Below are 18,801 nucleotides of genomic sequence, written 5' to 3' on the forward strand. Positions count from 1 at the left end.
AGTGCAATGGCATGATCACAGCTCACTGCAGCCTCAACCTGCTGGGCGCAAACAATCCTCCTATGTCAGCCCTCCAAGTAGCTGGGACCACAGGCGCATGCCACCATGCCTGGCTAATTTTTGCATTTTTTGTAGAGGTGGGGTTCTACCATGTTGCCCAGGTTGGTCTCAAACTCCTGGGCTCAAGCAATCTGTGCACCTTGGCCTCCCAAAGTGCTGGGATTACAGGCATGAGCCACTGCACTCAGCCTGAACTACACACATTCTTATCTGCTTAGATGTTGACTTAGAATTGTTCTCTAGTTGGCCGGGTCTGGTAATCCCAGCACTTTGGGAGGCCGAGGCGGGTAGACTACGAGGTCAAGAGATCGAGACCATCCTGGCCAACATGGTGAAACCCCATCTCTACTAAAAATACAAAAAACTAGCCAGGTGTGGTGGTGGGCACCTGTAGTCCCAGATACTCGGGAGGCTGAGACAGAAGAATCACTTGAACCCGGGAGGCGGAGGTTGCAGTGAGCCAAGATTGCGCCACTGCACTCCAACCAGTGACAGAGCAAGATTCTGTCTCAAAAAAAAAAAAAAAAAGAATTGCTCTCTCTAGTTGTTCTGTGTCTTATCTTACAGCTTAAAATTATCTTGAAAGTAGAACCAATATCTTCTATTTCTTTGCTGTAGCCCACAAAACCTAGTACAGTAATACACAACTTGTAGGTATTAAAGAAACATTTGTTGAATTGATAAATCAGATACTAAGTTAATGAAATGATTATTAAATGGGTCACAGAGCTTATTAAAAATTTGATTAAAAGTTATGGCCCCTCTCCCAGGAAAAGTAAACCTATGAACCTGTAGCCAAATTCTGCATAGTTTGGGGAAGGAAAAAAAAATCACTGAAATCCTGGAACCTATCATGGTCCCCTCACAATGACTTAGTTCAAAAGACCCTAAAACCAATAATTTGGGATGCTGGGCTTTTTGTTTTCCTTTATAATATTCAACCAATAACATATGTTATATTTTAACTTTAAAAACTTTCAGCCAGGCTGGGCATGGTGGCTCACACCTGTAATTCCAGTGTTTTGGGAGGCCAAGGCAGGAAGATCACTCGACGCCAGGAATTTAAGACTAACCTGGGCAACAGACCCGTCTCTACAAAAAATAAAAATTGGCACATGCCTAATGAGCTAATTAGCTACCTGGGAGGCTGAAACAGAAGGATTACCTGAGGTCAGGAGTTTGAGGTTACAGTAAGCTATACTTGTGCCACTGCACCCAGCCTGAGTGACAGAACAAGACCCTGTCTCTAAAAAACAAAAAAGCTCTCAGCCAATAAACAAATATCAAAATTTGAGATATATATATACATATATACACATATATATGTATATATGTGTGTATATATATATTGTATACATATATACACACGTATATATATGTATGTATATGTATATACGTATACATGTATATATGTATACAGATATATATACATATATGTGTGTATATATATACGTGTATATATGTATATATATCCTTTGAGCACAGTATTTTCATTCAAAAATACTAGCACAAATGCAAAAATATGCATACAAAGTAACCCTACTGGCCAGGCGCAGGAGCTCACTCCTGTAATCCCAACACTTTGGGAGGCCGAGATGGTGGATAACTTGAGGTCAGGAGTTCAAGACCAGTGTGACCAACATGGTAAAACCCCGTCTCTACTACAAATACAAAAATTAGCTGGGCATGGTGGCGCATGCCTGTAATCCCAGCTACTCGGGAGGCTGGGGCAGGAGAATCACCTGAACCCGGGAGGCAGAGGTTGCAGTGAGCTGAGATTGTGCCACTGCAGTCCAGCCTGGGCAACAGAGCGAAACTCTGTCAAAAACAAAAAAACAAAACAAAAAACAAAACAAAACAAAAAACACACAAAGTAACCCTACTAAACTATGTACTTAAAAATGGTGTAGATGGTAAATAGCATGTGTATTTTACAATTTTTTTTTTTTTTTTTTGAGATGGAGTCTCACTCTATTGCCCAGGCTGGAGTGCGTGGCGTGATCTTGGCTTACTGCAATCTCCACCCCCCCAGATTCAAGTGATTCTTATGCCTCAGCCTCCCAAGTAGCTGGGATTACAGGTGCCTGCCACCATGCCCGGCTAATTTTTGTATTTTTAGTAGAGACAGGGTTTCACCATGTTGGCCAGGCTGGCCTTGAACTCCTGACCTCAAGTGATCCATCCGCCTCGGCCTCCCAAAGTGCTGGGATTACAGGCATGAGCCACCGTGCCCAGCCTGTATTTTACAAATTTTTAAAAAGCTACACATATAAGGATGTAAAGCACTCCCTGTAATGATAAAAAAAAAAAAAAAAAAAAGGAAATTACCTAAATGATGAGTAGGAATCTGGTTATATAAATTGTGGACTACTCTGAAGCCAATAAAAACAAGAAAGGAAATTTAGATGTGCTGTCATGAGAAGACAACCTAATACAAAGCGGGAAAAACAATTTGCAGAATATGCAAAAAAGTAAAAAGCGTATGTAAAAATATTCTGATTTTGTTTATAAAAAATGTTTCCATATGAAAGCGTGAGTGTGGATTTACCTACGTAGAGATAAACATTTGGAAAGACACATACCAAATGTTAACAGTGGACACCTGTGGGGACAAGGATCATAAGGGAAGATTTTCATTTTCTACTTTTATATTGACTATTTTTTTAAAACAAGAAATAGGTATTACTCTCATAAATTAACCAACATCATCTCACTTCTCCCCAAACATTGAGCCAGAAGATAACTAATTTTATGTCTCCCTTTTAAATTCTGGCCTTTTTCTGAGGGAGTAATATAAGGCCATCCTCCTGCTGGGAACCCATTTCCCTGAGAGTCAGATGTTTCTGGAAGCTAATGCTGGACACAACAAAGGTTGCTACTAATATAGCAAGCTCCCCATGCCCTGTACCAGTGAACAAAAATCAAGACCATTCCCACAAACCTTCCTAAAATAGTCCTTTCTGTTTTGTTCTCTCCCCTGCTTGGGTATATCATACAGAGTGATAGCAGCTCCTCCAGGAAAGAAAGTATCCAACCTTATCTTCAGAGGACCTTGAAAACACACAGAGTGCACTCCAGGCTAGCTACAAGTCTTGGCCAAGTTTTTCCTGCAAATGACTCAAGAAGTTGCTTTTAAATACCTCAGAAAGAGGCTGGGCACGGTGGCTCACGCCTGTAATCCCATCACTTTGGGAGGCCGAGGCAGGTGGATCATTTGAGGTCAGGAGTTTGAGACCAGCCTGGCCAACATGGTGAAACCCCATCTCTACTAAAAATACAAAAAATTGGCTGGGCGTGGTGGTCGGTGCCTGTAATCCAAGCTACTCGGGAGGCTGGGGCAGGAGAATCAGTTGAACCCGGGAAGTGGAGGTTACAGTGAGCCGAGATTGCACCACTGGCACTCCACCCTGGGCGACAAAGCGAGATTCCGTCTCAAAAAAAAAGAAAGAAAGAGAACATTTAGATGAGATGGGAAACAGTTACTGCCTTCCTAGTGGAGAGAGGAGAAAGGAAGAAGGGCTTTTCTTACCTGTCCAGAGAGCGGCCAGAGAACTCCTGGCTCTGGGCCACTGGGGAAAGGTAAAGATCCATGTTTTCTTCCCCAAGTGTGCATGGAGATGATGCTGGCAGATAAACAGCTGTCCAGAGGTGCAGGGCCCGGACATGACAAACAGGATGCAGGACCTAGGGAAGCAGCCCAATACTAGTGCTTTGTCAAGAGTTCCTTGTCCCTTTTCTTTCCCTAAGCCCTTGACTCTACATTTTCCCTACTGACTCAGCTGCTTCTCCCTATAGGTTTCTAAATAGCACCTATAGGAAAAGGGCTCAGACTCACCATGTCTGAGCTGGGTGTGTAGAGGAAGTTATGAAAGTTTTTATTGCCAGCTCGAAGGAGCGCCCACACAGAGCAGGTCCGCTTGTAGATGTTGCGCTTCTCTCGCTCACAGGGGTTGTTGGCCAGGAAGGTGCCGTAGAGGCAGGAGTATGTGTGTTGCACCAGTTTTACCTAGAAAGCAGAGAGAGCTTGCACCTGGGGGCCTCGGGCTGTCATTCCCCCCATCCCTGTTGTCACAGGGCTTAGGACTTACCAGGAATGCTTCATTAAATTCAAACAGGCAGGGGAACTGCTTAAGCAACTGATGAACAGAATCAAGCCACTGGAGGAACACAGGGCATTGTTCGTTTTGGTCCTCCACATTCTCTTGGTGGCCACAGCGATCTCCAAACTTGTGCCCAAAATCCAGCCAGTCAGACTCCACTAACACTTGGAAGCCCTGCAAAAAAAGAAACTGTTCAAACATAGGGCCTCTCTGGAAATGCTGATGTGCTACTCCCCTGGGAACTGCCCAAAGCAGGAAGCTGGCAGCTTCAAAGAAAAATAGGACTGGACCTAGAAGAGGACTCAAAGCCACCAATTTTCCAAGCCTTTGGGAGTTGGAAAAAAAAAGAAAAAAAGAGCCACCAATGTCCTCTACTGAAAGATCCCCAGGACAGATCCAGAGGGCTCAACACCATCCCTCCTGCCACATTCCTTCTGGTTTTCCCACCGAATTCCTCTCAATACCTCCAACGTCCTGTAATATGGGTCCAGTAATATTTTGGCCAGGGCTACGATCTGCGGTGTGCGGTCCCAGCCATCTGAGCAGTGTACCAGCACAGGCCGGCCTTCCCGGTCTACTGTATTAGCCACCAGCACAGCTGCTTTTAGCATCACCGACAAGTGCTGCAGCCATTTGGTACTCTCCAGTGCCGACAACCAGCTACACAAAAGCAGACATCAAGTCGGTCACAAAGGGTGCTGAGGCCACAACAGTCTCTCCACCATCCACAGCCAGCCCCACCCAACAAAGTCCCCATTGAGAACTGAAACCAAGAGGTACAACCCAGGGCCTTTTGGACAAGAGGTATCTAGCAGGAAGGTAGGGAAGACAGGACCTACAGCAGATAAAAGCATCTGAAGCTCAAAAGAGGAACTGGGAAGCATCACATGCACACTCAGCCATTTCCTCTCCCCAGTTCTCTGTGTTCTTTGAGTAGAACAACTGATCCAAACGAAAGGAATCCATGTCCTATGACCACGCCAAAGTGTTGGCTGAGAAGTGGAAGGGTTCTTGGAACTAGCCCATGGCACCCAACTCCACCCAGGCCCTCAGGTCTCCTGCTCTCCAAACTTCTCATCTCCCCATCTAATCTTCCAAGAATAAGAGGTACTGGGTAAGGAATGAGACTGGAAGGAATCCAAGCAGGGAACACCTACTTGCTAGGATCCGGCATCTGGCTACACACAGCCCGGAGGTACTGAAAGCTGTTCCGGATGGCATGGATGTTGGCCATTCCCATGAACACGACCTCACAGTTGGGATAGTACTCTGTAGACATGACAGGAGAGTGGGACATAAAAGCACGTCCTAGGCCGGGAACAGTGGCTCACACCTGTAATCCCAGCACTTTGGGAAGCTGAAGCGGGTGGATCACCTGAGGTCAGGAGTTCAAGAACAGCCTGACTAACACAGTGAAACCCCGTCTCTACTAAAAATACAAAAATTAGCTGGCCATAGTGGTAGGCACTTGTAATCCCAGCTACTCGGGAGACTGAGGCAGGAGAATTGCTTGAACCTGGGAGATGGAGGTTGCAGTGAGCTGAGATGGCACATTGCACTCCAGCCTGGGCGACAGAGCGAGACTCCGTCTCAAAACAAACAAACAAACAAAAAAAGCACGTCCTGGAAACAGGCATCCAGGACAAGAGTGGTCCTGGTGGACAAAGCTTCCCTGGCAGGGCAGAGCACTCCAGGATAGGAACTAAATACAGTCTTGAAATCTGAATCACACTTGTATCTCTGGAGACTCAGGTGCCATATATTAATAATAGTAACAGTAATGACAAATGATAGTAGTACTTAGAAAGACAATATTTAATCAATTCTCAATAAATAGTAGCTGCTCTGTGGCAATAATTTTATATATACAACTTCTTTTTCTTTTTTAAGACAGGGTCTCATGGTCACCTAGGCTAGAGGTGCAGTGGCATGATATCAGCTCACTGCAACCTCTGCGTCCCAGATGCAAGCGATTCTCATGCCTCAGCGTCCCAAGTGGCTGGGATGGGACCACAGGCATGCACCATCATGCCCAGCTAATGGTTTGTATTTTTGATAGAGGCGGGGTTTCACCATGTTGCCCAGGCTGGTCTCAAACTCCTGAGCTCAAGCCATCCGCCTGCCTCTGCCTCCCAAAGTAATGGGATTACAGGCATGAGCCATTGGGCCCAGCCTACATATGCAACTTCTAATCATCCCAACAATTTTGCAAAGTGTGTAAACATCCCCTTCTTATAGAAGAGAAAATAAAGCTTGGACAGATTAAGCAACTTCAGCATAGTCATAGCCATAGCTAGTAGGTAGCAAAGTTGTGATTCCAAGCCAGGTTTGTTTGGGCTCTTTCCACTATACAAATGGCCCCCAACCCCCTCCTCACCAAAGCCACCCAGAGCACAGGCTGGCTGCAGACACTGGGATAACAGCAATACCTTCACATTCACAGCCTCCACCCTTGGCCCGGTTGGCCACTGCTGCCGTGTAGGATCGCGCATCCAGGATCAGCAGCTTTTGAGGAGCTGCTGTGCTCTCCACTCCAGAGCACGCAGTCAGAGAAGAATCTAAACACACAGCAGAAAGGAGTCCCTGAGTCAGCCAGCCACCCAACCTCTTGCTGGCCCTCTGGCACTCCCTCTCAGAAGGCAGAACATGCAACTAGAGACCCCTCATGCCCCACAGCTTCTGACAAGGCAGGGACCCCAGCACCCCGTGTGTTGTCATCTTCCCAGACTCTCACTGGGGACTCCCTGGGAGCCAGTGAAGCCAAGGAGGGGGCCTGCTCCCTGGGGGGTTAGCATCATCCACACCTTACCAAAGTCAGCATCACACGCCTCGCTGGTATCATTATTCCCGGTGCCGAGGGAGCCCCCAGTGGCCCTTGTCCCCGGGTCCAGGGCACAGGCTTTAGCAATGGACGTGACCAGGTACTCATCATCAGCATTGCGCCAGCCCCACCAGCTGATCTCTGGCTGGCTGCAGCGGGCGATGGCAGCCCCATTGCGCAAGTGTCTGACAAAACAGAAGAAACCGTAATGCCCTTGGCATTTGAAGCCTCCAGAGGCCTACCTCAGGGGGTTAGACCAAAGTCTCCAGAGCCAGCAGGGGCTACCAACTCATCCAGGCCATAACAGCAACCAAAAGCCCCAACGTCACTAGCAGGCTTCACCGTTTACAAAGCACCATCACACATACTTTCTCAAATGGGCTCTGTATGTCCAAGGTGACCTTGACTCATCAAATCTGCATAGCAACTGCTCCAGGTACAGACACCCAGCAGGAGAACAAGGCCTGGCTGAGCCAAGAATAGGAACAATTCCAAACTTCAGGGTTACTTCCTGTCTCACTCTATTTTAGCTACAATATTCTAGTGCAGGGATCAGCAAACATTTTCAGTAAAAAATCAGACAACAATTTTTGGCCTTGTGGGTCACAACCAGTTTCTGTCATGTATTCTTCTTTGCTTTTTTAAAAAATAGCCCTTTAAAAATGTAAAAACCACTCACAGCTTACAAGCCGTTTTATATAATAGGCTATAAGCCAGATTTTGTCTGCAGGCCAGTTTGCCAACCCCTGTACTAATGTGTGTATAAAATAATGTACTATTTTATACACACACACACACACACTCTCTAAAAAAAGGGGGGGAATGAATAAACTCCCTAATAGCCTTATTCTTAGGAGAAAAAACTAAGATAGTTTTTGTTTTAAAATTATTTCATACTTCCCCATAGAGTGTCAATTCTCAGTCAACCAGGTTACCCAAAACCTCCAATTTTGACTCTTTCCTTGTTGCATAAGAAATGGCCTCCCTACTTCCCAGCACCACTGCCTCACCTATACACAACCACGGGGATCCGCTTCCAGGAGCGGAAGGAAGCCACATTCTCCAGCTCTTTGTCAGTGATCCACACAGGAACCAGCAGCTTCTGGGGGTAACTGGGGCACAATCTGAGAAGAGACCAGGTGGGGGTCACTGCACTGGGTCTAAAACATGTGATGACAGGATCCCTGGGGATGGCTTTGTGGGAAGAGAAACCATGAGCCTTCCTCCCTCTCAGACTCAGAAGCTGTGCCCACCACACTTTATCCAAACACGGAAGTAGTTTGGTGTGGAAGGTGTTTTGGTCCCCAACCCTCTCACTTGTAGTTGCTGTTGATGTGTGAGACTCTCCAGACGTTCTGCAGGTCAAAGCCCATCCTCGCAAGCTCCGCCTCCTGCCGACAACGTATGTGCTCACCTGCAACAGAGCCCCCACGATGGTTAGCTTCCCAGAGCACCAATGTGCAGGAGTGGAGGAGGGATGAGAACTAAGGGGTAAGAAGCAGCCTCCCAAAGAAAATAGACTGGCCTCACCTGGCTGACATAGGTGAGTGTGCTGGTCCTCCTCGGTCAGCCCCAGGCACCAGGCATGGTAGGCAAAGGCAAAGAGGTCTTCAGGCTTGGCAGGTCTTGCTGTGGCTCGGCTTAGCCGTGAGAGCCACTCTTGGCACTGCTTAAAAGTGGAGAAGTGGCACCTGCCAGGCAAGAAGCCACAGGCCTAGGTGAGGCAAAGTGCAGTTGTGCCATGGGGCTATCAGGGCCAAAAACACAGCCACAGGAAGGCTGTGAGGAGAGAAGGCTGCAAAGCAAGAGGTAAAGCAGTGGGGACCCAGGGTGGGGGGACGAGGGACACTGGCCAACACCCAACAGAAGTTGTCTCTTGTGATAATTCTCTTCCCAAGAACTCCTGTGTTTGAGGCATACTTATCCTCTCGAATGGGGCGCTACTGTTTCTCGTATCAAATCTAAATGCTACCATGTGGCCCTGAACATCTGCACTCCTTGTCCCGGCCCTAATGGACCAGTGTTATCTCCCATGACTCCCTAACTCAAACCTTCTGCTTCAGGTGGGAAGTTCTGCTCACATCCTTCCCATCTCCTTGGTTTATCTTCTGCTTGATAATGTCTCCTCTCTGCCTAGCCACATCCTACTGATGCTTTGAAGATAGTTTCAGTCTCACCTCTTCCTTGAAGCCTTCCCAGCCTACTCTATTCCAGAAACTCCTTCCTCTCTTGATTCTTAATGTGCTTGGAATATATATATACCTTTTTTTTTTTTTTTTTTTTTTTTGAGAGAGGGTCTTGCTCTTGCTCTGTCACCCAGGCTGGAGTGTAGTGGCACGATCATAGCTCCCTGCAGCCTCGACCTCCTGGGCTCAGGCAATCCTCACAACTCAGTCCCCTGAGTAGCTGAGACCATAATTGTGCACCACCACGTCTGGCTAACTTTTTAAATTCTTCATAGAGACAGGGTCTCTCTATGTTGTCCAGGCTGATCTTGAACTCCTGGGCTCAAGCGATCCTCCTCCCTCGGCCTCCCAAAGTACTAGGATTACAGGTATGTGCCACTGTGCCTGGCCTGCTTGGAGTACTAAGCAACACATTTTCCCATAGCATATTGCCACATGTTAAATCTTCTTCCAGCAGCTAGAGTTTAGCCTCCTTGAAGGGAAGGGCAATGTGAATGCTCCTTCTGAATGCCCCACAGACCTGAGCACATGGTAGGCTCTAAAGTAGGTATCCTTTTAATAAACCTTAGAGTCATCCAGATTCCTCTTTCTTTCATTTCAAATCTGTCAGCAAATTTTCTCATCTCCACCTTCAAAATACACCCAGAATCTGACTGCTTCTCACCGCTTTGGCTGCTACCACCTCAGACAGGCCACCATGATCTCTCATCTGGGTAACTGCAATAGCTTCCTAACTAGTCTCCCAGTTTTTGCTTTTGCTCTTGCCCCCATTCTCTTTCATCTAGTCTCAATATAGCAGCCAGTGTGATTCTATGAAACATTAATCAGATCACATCACTCCTTTGCTCAAAATCCTCCAGTGGTTTCTCAGTTCCCTCAAAGTAAAAGCCAGTCTTCATGACAGCCAAAGTGTCTGACACCCGGCTTTGTTCTCAGGTCATATAACCCACTACCCTCACCCACACGTGCTCTACTCCAACCATACCAGCCTCCCTGCCAGTCTCCCAATATGCAGGCACACACCCACCTCAGGGTCTTTGCACTTGCCGTTCTCTGTCTCTGGCACACTCTTCCCCCAAATACCCACATGGCCACTTTCTTCAAGTCTTGACTCGACTGCCACCTTTTCGGTGCAGCTTCTCTGATCACTTTCGTTTGTTTTTTTGAGACAGGGTCTCACTCTGTCATCCAGGCTGGAGTGCAGTGGTGTATTCACAGCTCACTGCAGCCTCGACTTCTCAGGCTCAAGAGGTCCTCCTATCTCAGCCTCTTGAGTAGCTGGGACTACAGGCATGCATCACCACGCCTGGCTAATTTTTTATATTTTTAGTAGAGATGGGGTCTCGCCCTGTTGCCCAAGCTGATCTTGAACTCCTAAGCTGAAGCGATCTCCCCACGCATCACCACACCTGGCTAATTTTTTCTATTTTTAGTAGAGATGGGGTCTCACTATGTTGCCCAGGCTGATCTTGAACTCCTAAGCTGAAGGGATCTTCCCACCTTGGCCACCCGAAGTGCTGGTATTACAGGCGTGAACCACCGTGCCCAGCCTGATTGTTTTACAATCTTCACCCTCATAGCACTCCATATTCCCTTTCCCTGCTTTATTTTTTTCCTTTACACTTACTATCATTTCACAAATTTTACTTATTACTTACGGTTGGTATCTCCTCATTGGAATGTAAGCTCTCTGAGGCGGCAAAATTTTGTCTATTTTTTCCCTGCTGTATCCCCAGGGCTTAAAACAGGCTGGCATTGAGTAGGGTACTCAATACATGTATATCAAATGAATAAATAAATAAACCAACAATAATGTGAGTGCTCTGTGCCAGATATTGTCCTCGGTGCTTTCATACACATACACATTATCTCACTTAATCCTTACGATGACTCCATGAACTAGGCATTACCCCCATTTTTTCAGGTCAAGATCCTATGGGTCAGTAAACTGACCTCCCAACCCAGAACATGGTCTTCACCTTTTCTTCCAACTGGGGAAAGTGAGGCAGGATCTTTCCTCTCTTGCACCAGAGAAACCCTGCAGCACAGAGAACTGGACAAGACTAGGGCCAGGGGACCTGAGTGAGGCTCCGTTGTTCTCACCTCACCACTTTGGAGTCCTTGCAGGAAATGTGCAACTGGAACATATCACGGCTTTCCACACTGTCAATCATCCGGAGGGGGACCTGTAGAGGAAGGGCAAACCGAAGCTCAGACTCCCCACTGGGTACCACTCCTCACCCTCACCCTAGCGTAGGCACTAATGTATCAATAGCAGGAAGGAAACCAACATTTACTGAGGGTCTGTTAAGCACCTGGTAACTGTACGGAGTCCTCTGCATATGTGATCCCAATTAATGATCCCAATAACGTTGCACAGGAGGTGCTTTCAGCCCATATTACGAGGAGAAAAATCAAGCCTCAGTTAGGTGATTTGACTCAAGGTCACCCAGCTGGTGAGTGGCAACGCAGGAAAAGAGCCCAGGTTTGCCTGACTCCAAAGCCTGTGTTCTTCCAACAATGCCACTGTGCTCCTTAGAAGGGCCAGTAATAGAATAATGGAAAGAGAGAAGAGGAGAAAGGAGAATGAGCCAGAAACAGAGCTAGGAAAATGAGGCAGGAAAACATGAAGTCAGAGAGAAACAGAAGGGATCCCCAACTTCTTTTTTTTATTTTTTTGAGAGGTAGTCTCACTCTGTCACCCAAGCTGGACAGCAGTGGCACAATCTCGGCTCACTGCAACCTCCACCTCCCAGGTTCAAGTGATTCCCGTACCTCAGCCTCCCGAGTAGGTGGGATTACAGGTGCGCACCACCAAGCCCGACTAATTTTTGTATTGTTAGTAGAGACACAGTTTCACCATGTTGGCCAGGCTGGTCTCGAACTCCTGACCTCAAGTGATCCACCCGCCTCGGCCTCCCAAAGTGCTGGGATTACAGGCGTGAGCCACTGCGCCCGGCCTCCAACTTTTTTAATGACATGATCAAGGACAGCCTTGGAACAATCCCACCTTGAACTTCATAGGGATTCTAGCTTAGGGGTAGGAGAACAATACAGAAACTCACGTTGATGACAGAGTCCTTGAATTTGATATGCAGCCGGTAGTTAGAGATGGCAATGAGGGCATCGGCTGCCCGGCCCAGGAACTCTACTCCCTCACCCTGCAGCACTGTGAAGGGGACCTGTCAAGGGGCAGAGAAACCTTCAGTCCAGAAGTGAGTGACCACCTTATCCTCTTCTACAGCCCCTGATCTGTGGGATCCCCTCTGGAAAAGGTGGGCCAAGGCAGGAGAGGAGAGTTCTCTCCACAGTAACAGCACCAGGCAACAGCTGTACAGGAAAGCTGCCTTTCCTTCCCTGCGGCCAAAGGCTCCAGGATGCACAGACAAACCCTCCTCCTCCAGAGACCAGGGAACAGGAAGCCAGAGCTCTGGTACCAGATGCCCTTGAGGATTTTGGGGAGAAGGGAGGGTGTTTTTTAACTGGGCAGGGAGCCCCATCTATCCTGGCCCCCAACTCCTCCTTACCTGAAGATTCTCTTCCTCCTTCACTAGTTCCTTGGGGGGGAACAGATCCTTGGCTTGGATGTACTCCAGGCTGGGGGGCCCCTCCTCACCCTGTAGGAAGGCCACAGTCCTAAGTCACCAAGCTCCGCTTAGCCCATCAGGCTCATTCTGCTCCCTTCCCCACCAAGAAATCCACAGATACCCACACACACACACCTCTAAAGGTTCTGGTCACCAGAGAAGGGAAAAGAGATCTGACTTGGTTGGAGACAGGGAAGGGTGAAATGGAGAGCGTATCAGCCTATTAAGCCTAAGGAAAGAGTGAGGCCCCAGGAGGAATTGGGAATCTGCACTCTTCAAAGAGGGACTCTCCTATAGAACCAACATTTCAAAAATGGAGGAGAGAAAACTAAGGAAAAGAAAGACTCTTTCCCTTAGACCCGCATAAGGGTAAGGCAGGAGTGGGGATGGGAAAGTGCTGTCCTGAGGAAAAGGAGCCAGGTATGGCAGCTGGTTTCAGAGAGAAGGGAAATCAGGCGCCTACAGCCACTGAAGCTTCAATCTGGTGGGTGAAGGAGACAAAGAGGAGTGGGTGGGGGGATTCAGTCCCACGCCTCTAGAGGGCCTTCACCGATGCTTTCAAAAGGAAGACGTGTTTGAGAGCTGGGCTTATCTTCTTGTTAGACCCACACTGCTGACGAGCCCCCATTACCTGCCAAGTAACCTGCTCTGCCTGCTAATCAGAGGGGAATTCCTGAGGAATACCCACAGCAAGCAAAAGGAACTCCCCTCCCAACCACCAGGGAGGGGACCCGAGGGGATCCACGCGCCTGGGAGGAGCCAGGAGACCCAAGGACAGCCAGGGGAGAGAGAGAGAGGAGGCCTGGCAGACACCCACGGGGAAGGTGGGGGGACAGCTGAGAGGACAGATGGGGGAAGCTGGGAAGGAGCATCAGCCAGAGCGGGAGGAGGGGAGGACCGGGAATGATGCAGAGGTACGGAACCCTGCAGAGGCAGGAAAGATGGAGAAGAGAGGCTGTCTGGGGGACAGTCAAGGAGAAAAGGCTGGCATGCCAGGTGAGGGATGGAATGGTGGAAGAGGGAAGGGACTGGAGCCCCAAGCCAGCTCAAAGACATCCCGTGCTCCCCGACCAACCTCCTAACATCCCATTCAGCCTACTAGCCACATCCCACATCCCCAAGCAAGGATTCAGCGGGTGGGACCAAGAGGGAGAGGCGGAGGTAAAGGGATGTACCCCTGCAGGGCGGGGCCTAGAGATCTGCAGTCAAGGGCAGTGGCTGCGGGGCCAGGATGGACCACAGAATTTCCATTCCTGGCCTTCGACCATCTCCGGCACCCAAAGATTGAAGCAAGTCCAAGAAATAAAAGGGTTAACCCACCTTCCCTGCCCCCCAAAACGTTCGGGGCCGGGCCAGGGGCCTCGGGAAGGGGGATGGGCTGAAATCGAGGGCTGACCCTGGGCGGGGCTGCGGGTGCCTCCTAGGCCCCCAAAGGCAGGGTGGGCACTTACGAAGCAGCTAAGCATGGAGCAGGAGACGCGGGCGGTCAGGCTCATGGTCGCGGGCGGTCTGGGCCAGCGCACATGTCCCCGGAGCCGCTGCGCTGCCCGCCAGCCCCGGGCGCCCGCCGCATCCCGGCTGCGGGGCTCGCCAGGTGCAGCCGCGGCGGCCGAGGCTAGGGCGCTGGTGGCCGGGCCTCCGCGCGGCTCCCGCGCGCCTCTCCCCTCCTCTCCACAATGGAGCGGGCCCAGCTCCGCCCTCCCGCACGAGTGCAGAAGGGAGGGGAGCCAGGCGAGGGGAGAGCCCGGGACCGCGGCGGGAAGGCGGAGGCAGAGGCGGGGCGGCTCCGCGGGCCCCGCCCACAAGCCCAGCCTCCTCCCTCCCCGCGGACCCTGGGCCTCGTAGGAGGGCGTACCCTACTCCAGGGACCTTTAGGAGCTTTCAGGAATCTGGGCTACGGGACCGCCCACATCTTCTCATTTCCCTTCTTCCAAGGTGAGCCACCCCATGCCCTCTTACAAACCCATCCCCTCGCCCCCTCCCCTAAGTTCCCCCGACGCCTGCTCTGGATCCCAAGGTGGAGCTCACCTACCCGCACCCCATTTGCTTCCTCCTTTCCCTCCAAAACCACTACCCACCATGCCCCTGCCCATCAAGGTCCTTCAATCCCGTGACTTCGTTAAACCTTTCTTTCCCCTTAGAATGGTGCCAGGTTAGTCATTCCATGCTCCTGGAAAGGGAAATGAGCTTTTTATTCCAACGCCCCTACCCAACCCTACTCCTTCAGCTCCATCTCTCCCTTGTTTCACATTCTGATCTCTGGGTAAGAAAGTCCTTCTTGGAGGAGAAAGGATTTCTTAGTCTGGGAAAGTGAAGAGCTAGAAGTATCGACCACAGAAGCTATACAAAAAAAACGAAACTTGAAACCCAGGAGCAGCGGAGTAGAGAGAGTTGGGTAGAGGGCCAAGGAATAAGGACCAGGAATAAGGGGCTCAAAATGTCACCAAGAGTCACAGAGGGAGCTGGCTGGAACCCCAAACTTCCTGCACCTTGTAACTTTCAGACACCAGGGCTTTTGTCTTGTTTGGGGGAGAAGGGAGTAATAAAAGAAAACCTGACATTTTATTAAGCATCTACAATGAGCCAGGCAGTTTCTAACATTATCTCAGTAAAACTTTTCAAGCCCCAAGAAGTAAACCTTATCCAGTCTTACTCGTGAGACTCAAGCTTAGAGAGAAAGTATGTAATTTAACTAAGTGGTGGTGCTAGGATTTGAAATTAGATGAAGCTGACTGTGAAGCCCATGCTCTTTTCAGGGTAGCCCAGAAGAGAAAAAGAGGAGCTATCTGTTGGTGGGGGCCAAAACCAGCAGGCTTTCTGAGAAGAGACTGAACCAATAGTGCACACACCAAATCCACATGTCTATGGAAGGAAGGGAGGGAGGGAGGAAATCCTCTCATCTACTGAATTCTTTAACCTGCCCCTAAGCACAAGGGACACCTAAAAGAAACCAAAGAGATACTACCAGGTTAAGGGCCTGGTCTGGGCCAGGGCCTACAGCTCTCTAGGCCTTTCCCATTTCACTGCCTCCTCCTAGCTCTCAGGAGTTAAGGGCTTCCCTGGACTTGGGGTGAGAGAAGGGCTGTTACAGTTAATGGAAAATTAATAGGATCATTGTAAACCACCTCTGGTGATATTCTGGGCACCCTGAAGATGCTATCCTGATAGATATTCAATCAGCTGTCACCTGTAGTGGCTTAACAGCAGCACCCTGGAACTAGAGAAGCCCCACAGTTTTGGTGGAGTCACTCCTGATATAGCATCCACAATATTCAAAGAACCCACCAGAAGTCCAAAGATCTTGAGATAAAGAAGGCCCAGCTTTTCAGACCAGAACACAGAGATTCTACCGGGGACCCAAGAAAAGCAAGAAGAGGGCTGTTATGAAGGGTTAATAGAACCAGTGGTGGGTAGGGAGTAGGAGGAAAGTGTGGGGCCTAGCACATGCAGAAAATTATTTCTAGAAGCTTCCAGTCCCAGTGCTGTATACTGGCTGATGTTTTGCAATCTAAAGAAACCCTAATTTATCTCCAGGGCAGATGAACATGTTTAGTAGCTGAACAGGGTAGCCTGGAGCTCAAGGTCTAGGACAGGTGGGGCAGCTTCACAGAGAAAGACACATGGATTACAGAAAACACAATGGCCTGAGGAAAGACAGGGTACTCACCATTCTACCGTGGCAAGGGTACTGGCTGCCTGCTTCTCACTGTAAGGAGACAGAGGAACATAAAAGTAAAGGACCCCATTAACATTACCATAGAATCAACAAATGACACACATCTACCCCTGACCTTCTCTACAACTCTTATTCTTCTCCCTCACAGAGACTCCAGTCTCTCCACAAGTCACCATGCCAGAGAGAGGCAATGGGAGCTACATGGGGAGAAAGCAACAAGTGATCCTGCAGGGCATGAAGTCAGCCACGAAGTTCTGAAACAGGAATGAGTGTCATCCAAGATTATTCGGCAGAATTCAGGAGTCCTGATTTCCAGACGCAGAGGGAGAACACTTCTTTCTCAGGGAGCAGAACTGCCAACTATGAAGAGACACAGGCTGCCCAACTGGGGCTCATTTTAGGCCCTGACTCTTGGGGTGAAGTGGCAGTAGTTGAAGGAGCATGAATCCACAGGAATGTTTTGCCAGTCTCTGAGTTTGGGAGTAGTACCCACCTGACCTGTTTACTGGGGGCAGAGTCCAGAGTGGGACAAGAGGGAGGGGACCACAACCTGTGATCAGAGGGCAGCAGGGCTGCACAGGTCCTGCTGAGTGTATTTGACACCAAGTGGGGTGGAGGTTATGGAGAGGAGGCCACACAACAGGGACAGAATCAGGCCAATCCAGGCCTTGGAGTCAGCATCTGTCCAATGAGCCCAAGTAACAGGGATTTCAGGATAGGGCCTCCTAGGCTCACTTAGGGATCCAGGCCTAGGTTTCACTGACACTTTCCTTCATGCCTGCTTTCCTCAGGCAGTGCAGCAGAGCCCTGCGGGAGGCTGCGGGGATAAAAGCCTCCATCTGTGGTACTGCCCACCTCCCTGTTCACAGTATCCTCTTCCCTAGGCCATTCTCCCTCATGGGGGAACCGGCAAGAGGCAAGCCAGAGGTGCTGCCTCACCGCCCACTGGCAGCAGCCCCAGGGAAGGAAGGGAGAGAAGGAGGGACAAGGATCAGGCCTGGGAGGCCCAGGGTTTTCAGACCTAGGGGATCTGGTCCCAGGGGGCGGGCCAGGTTGGCAGGGGAGCCCAGGTGCCCAGGTTCTAGGGGCGGAGCCTAAAGACTGGGAGGCGGAGCCCCAAATGACAGAAGGCGGGACTCAGGAAAGCCGGTGGGGGCCAGGGCGGAGCCGGGCAAGACGCGGTCGTTGCGGTTCCCAGGCTTGCAGTGCAGGGGGCACGGTGACTCACCCAGGCGGCGTCCGCCCGACCCTCTGAGGCCGCGCTCTTGCCACTTCCGTCTCCCGCAGCTGCTGAGGCCGCGCAGTCCCGACCCCACCACGGTGCCCCTCTCCTGAACCAATCATATCTCTAGCCTGTAGCCGCCCTGGCCAATGGCCACGCCAAGTCCCGCCCTGCCCCCATCACGCAGCCAACGCCCTCACTCTCGACCCCACTCGTTGGTCGAGTCGGGCAAACGCCCTCCCAGCCTTTAGCCAATCGGATGCCTAAAGACGAGACTATACCTGGAGGAAGGAGGCGCGGCGCCGGAGGGGAGACGCGACCAATGGGAAATCACAGCGCGTCCTTGCGGCAGCCAATAGGAGAGCAGTAAAGAGGGGGCTGCTGGCCACTGCTCTGGGGACCGGAAGTGGAGGCGGCTCGTCGCCTACTGGTAGCGCAATTAGAGGCGGGCATTGTAGGTTACATGCCTAAAGCCACTTCCGGTGGTGGCCCCGCCCGGGAGGTACTTCTGAAACAGGTCCCCAGTGGCACCTCAGTTTATCCATTCCCGTTTTGGTTTCGCAGCTGTCATCCGGTCCCAACGCCAGAATAGGAGAAAAACCTGCAGGCTAAGAGAGAAGGGAGGGCTGGGCCTGAGGTTCAGTCTTGGTCATCTCCGACTGGCGGCGCTAGGATTTCCCCCTTCCTGTGTCTTGATGGGTTCCTCCAACACTCACTTTGTATCGATAAACGACCCTGCAGTTCTTCACGACCTGCATTGCGCTGGCAGTCCTGAGTGAAGTACTCTCCTCTCATCCCAGAGATGGGAAACCTGGATCTGAGACTGCCAGCTAGCTGCGGCCTCCTAGTCTGTAAAGCGAGGGGAGACCAGGACGCTCCCAAGGACCCGGCTTATCGCCCCTCCCTTTCCTTCCCGGGGACCCAGAACAGACCACAAGACGGAGGGTGGCCGCTGGAGGTCGCCGTGGCCCCGCGATACCACCAACCGACAGAAATGGAGAACAGTTGATTCAGATTCAGCTGATATTCTCAGGTCTGGAGCGGGCCTGAGCGCTTTAATTAGCCCGGGGCTAATGTCTTCACCCATCTTTGTTTATAGAACATTGAAACTTCAGTACTGTTGGTAAGTTCCAGGAAGACAGGAACTTT

The 18,801-nt window shown here is 50.2% G+C and overlaps 1 protein-coding gene and 1 long non-coding RNA gene across 5 annotated transcripts in view; one reads left to right on the forward strand and one right to left on the reverse strand.

Annotated features, from left to right (window-relative positions):
- MTMR4 (myotubularin related protein 4) overlaps positions 1 to 18,580 on the reverse strand; it is a 29,224-nt gene extending 10,644 nt beyond the window's left edge. The window contains exons 1-16 of one of the 4 annotated variants that reach the window (XM_009432919.5): positions 18,369 to 18,580; positions 17,934 to 18,260; positions 16,422 to 16,460; positions 12,695 to 12,784; positions 12,233 to 12,349; positions 11,271 to 11,353; positions 8,512 to 8,672; positions 8,299 to 8,395; positions 7,992 to 8,105; positions 6,970 to 7,166; positions 6,590 to 6,718; positions 5,318 to 5,429; positions 4,625 to 4,820; positions 4,149 to 4,334; positions 3,896 to 4,066; positions 3,590 to 3,744 (exon numbers count right to left, since the gene is read on the reverse strand). In XM_009432919.5, the coding sequence (XP_009431194.1) occupies positions 3,590 to 3,744; positions 3,896 to 4,066; positions 4,149 to 4,334; positions 4,625 to 4,820; positions 5,318 to 5,429; positions 6,590 to 6,718; positions 6,970 to 7,166; positions 7,992 to 8,105; positions 8,299 to 8,395; positions 8,512 to 8,672; positions 11,271 to 11,353; positions 12,233 to 12,349; positions 12,695 to 12,784; positions 16,422 to 16,424 (1,811 nt within the window). In that variant the 5' untranslated portion in view covers positions 16,425 to 16,460; positions 17,934 to 18,260; positions 18,369 to 18,580. The other 3 variants (XM_511909.8, XM_009432920.5, XM_009432921.5) reach the window with 3 other exon arrangements.
- LOC134808893 (uncharacterized) lies at positions 14,620 to 16,715 on the forward strand. The gene is made up of 2 exons (XR_010153028.1): positions 14,620 to 14,689; positions 16,579 to 16,715. It is a non-coding gene; the product is annotated as an uncharacterized LOC134808893 (long non-coding RNA).
- Positions 18,581 to 18,801: the final 221 nt, after the last annotated feature.

The sequence above is a fragment of the Pan troglodytes genome, chromosome 19, assembly GCF_028858775.2.
Source record: "Pan troglodytes isolate AG18354 chromosome 19, NHGRI_mPanTro3-v2.0_pri, whole genome shotgun sequence".
NCBI classification, from domain to species: domain Eukaryota; kingdom Metazoa; phylum Chordata; class Mammalia; order Primates; family Hominidae; genus Pan; species Pan troglodytes.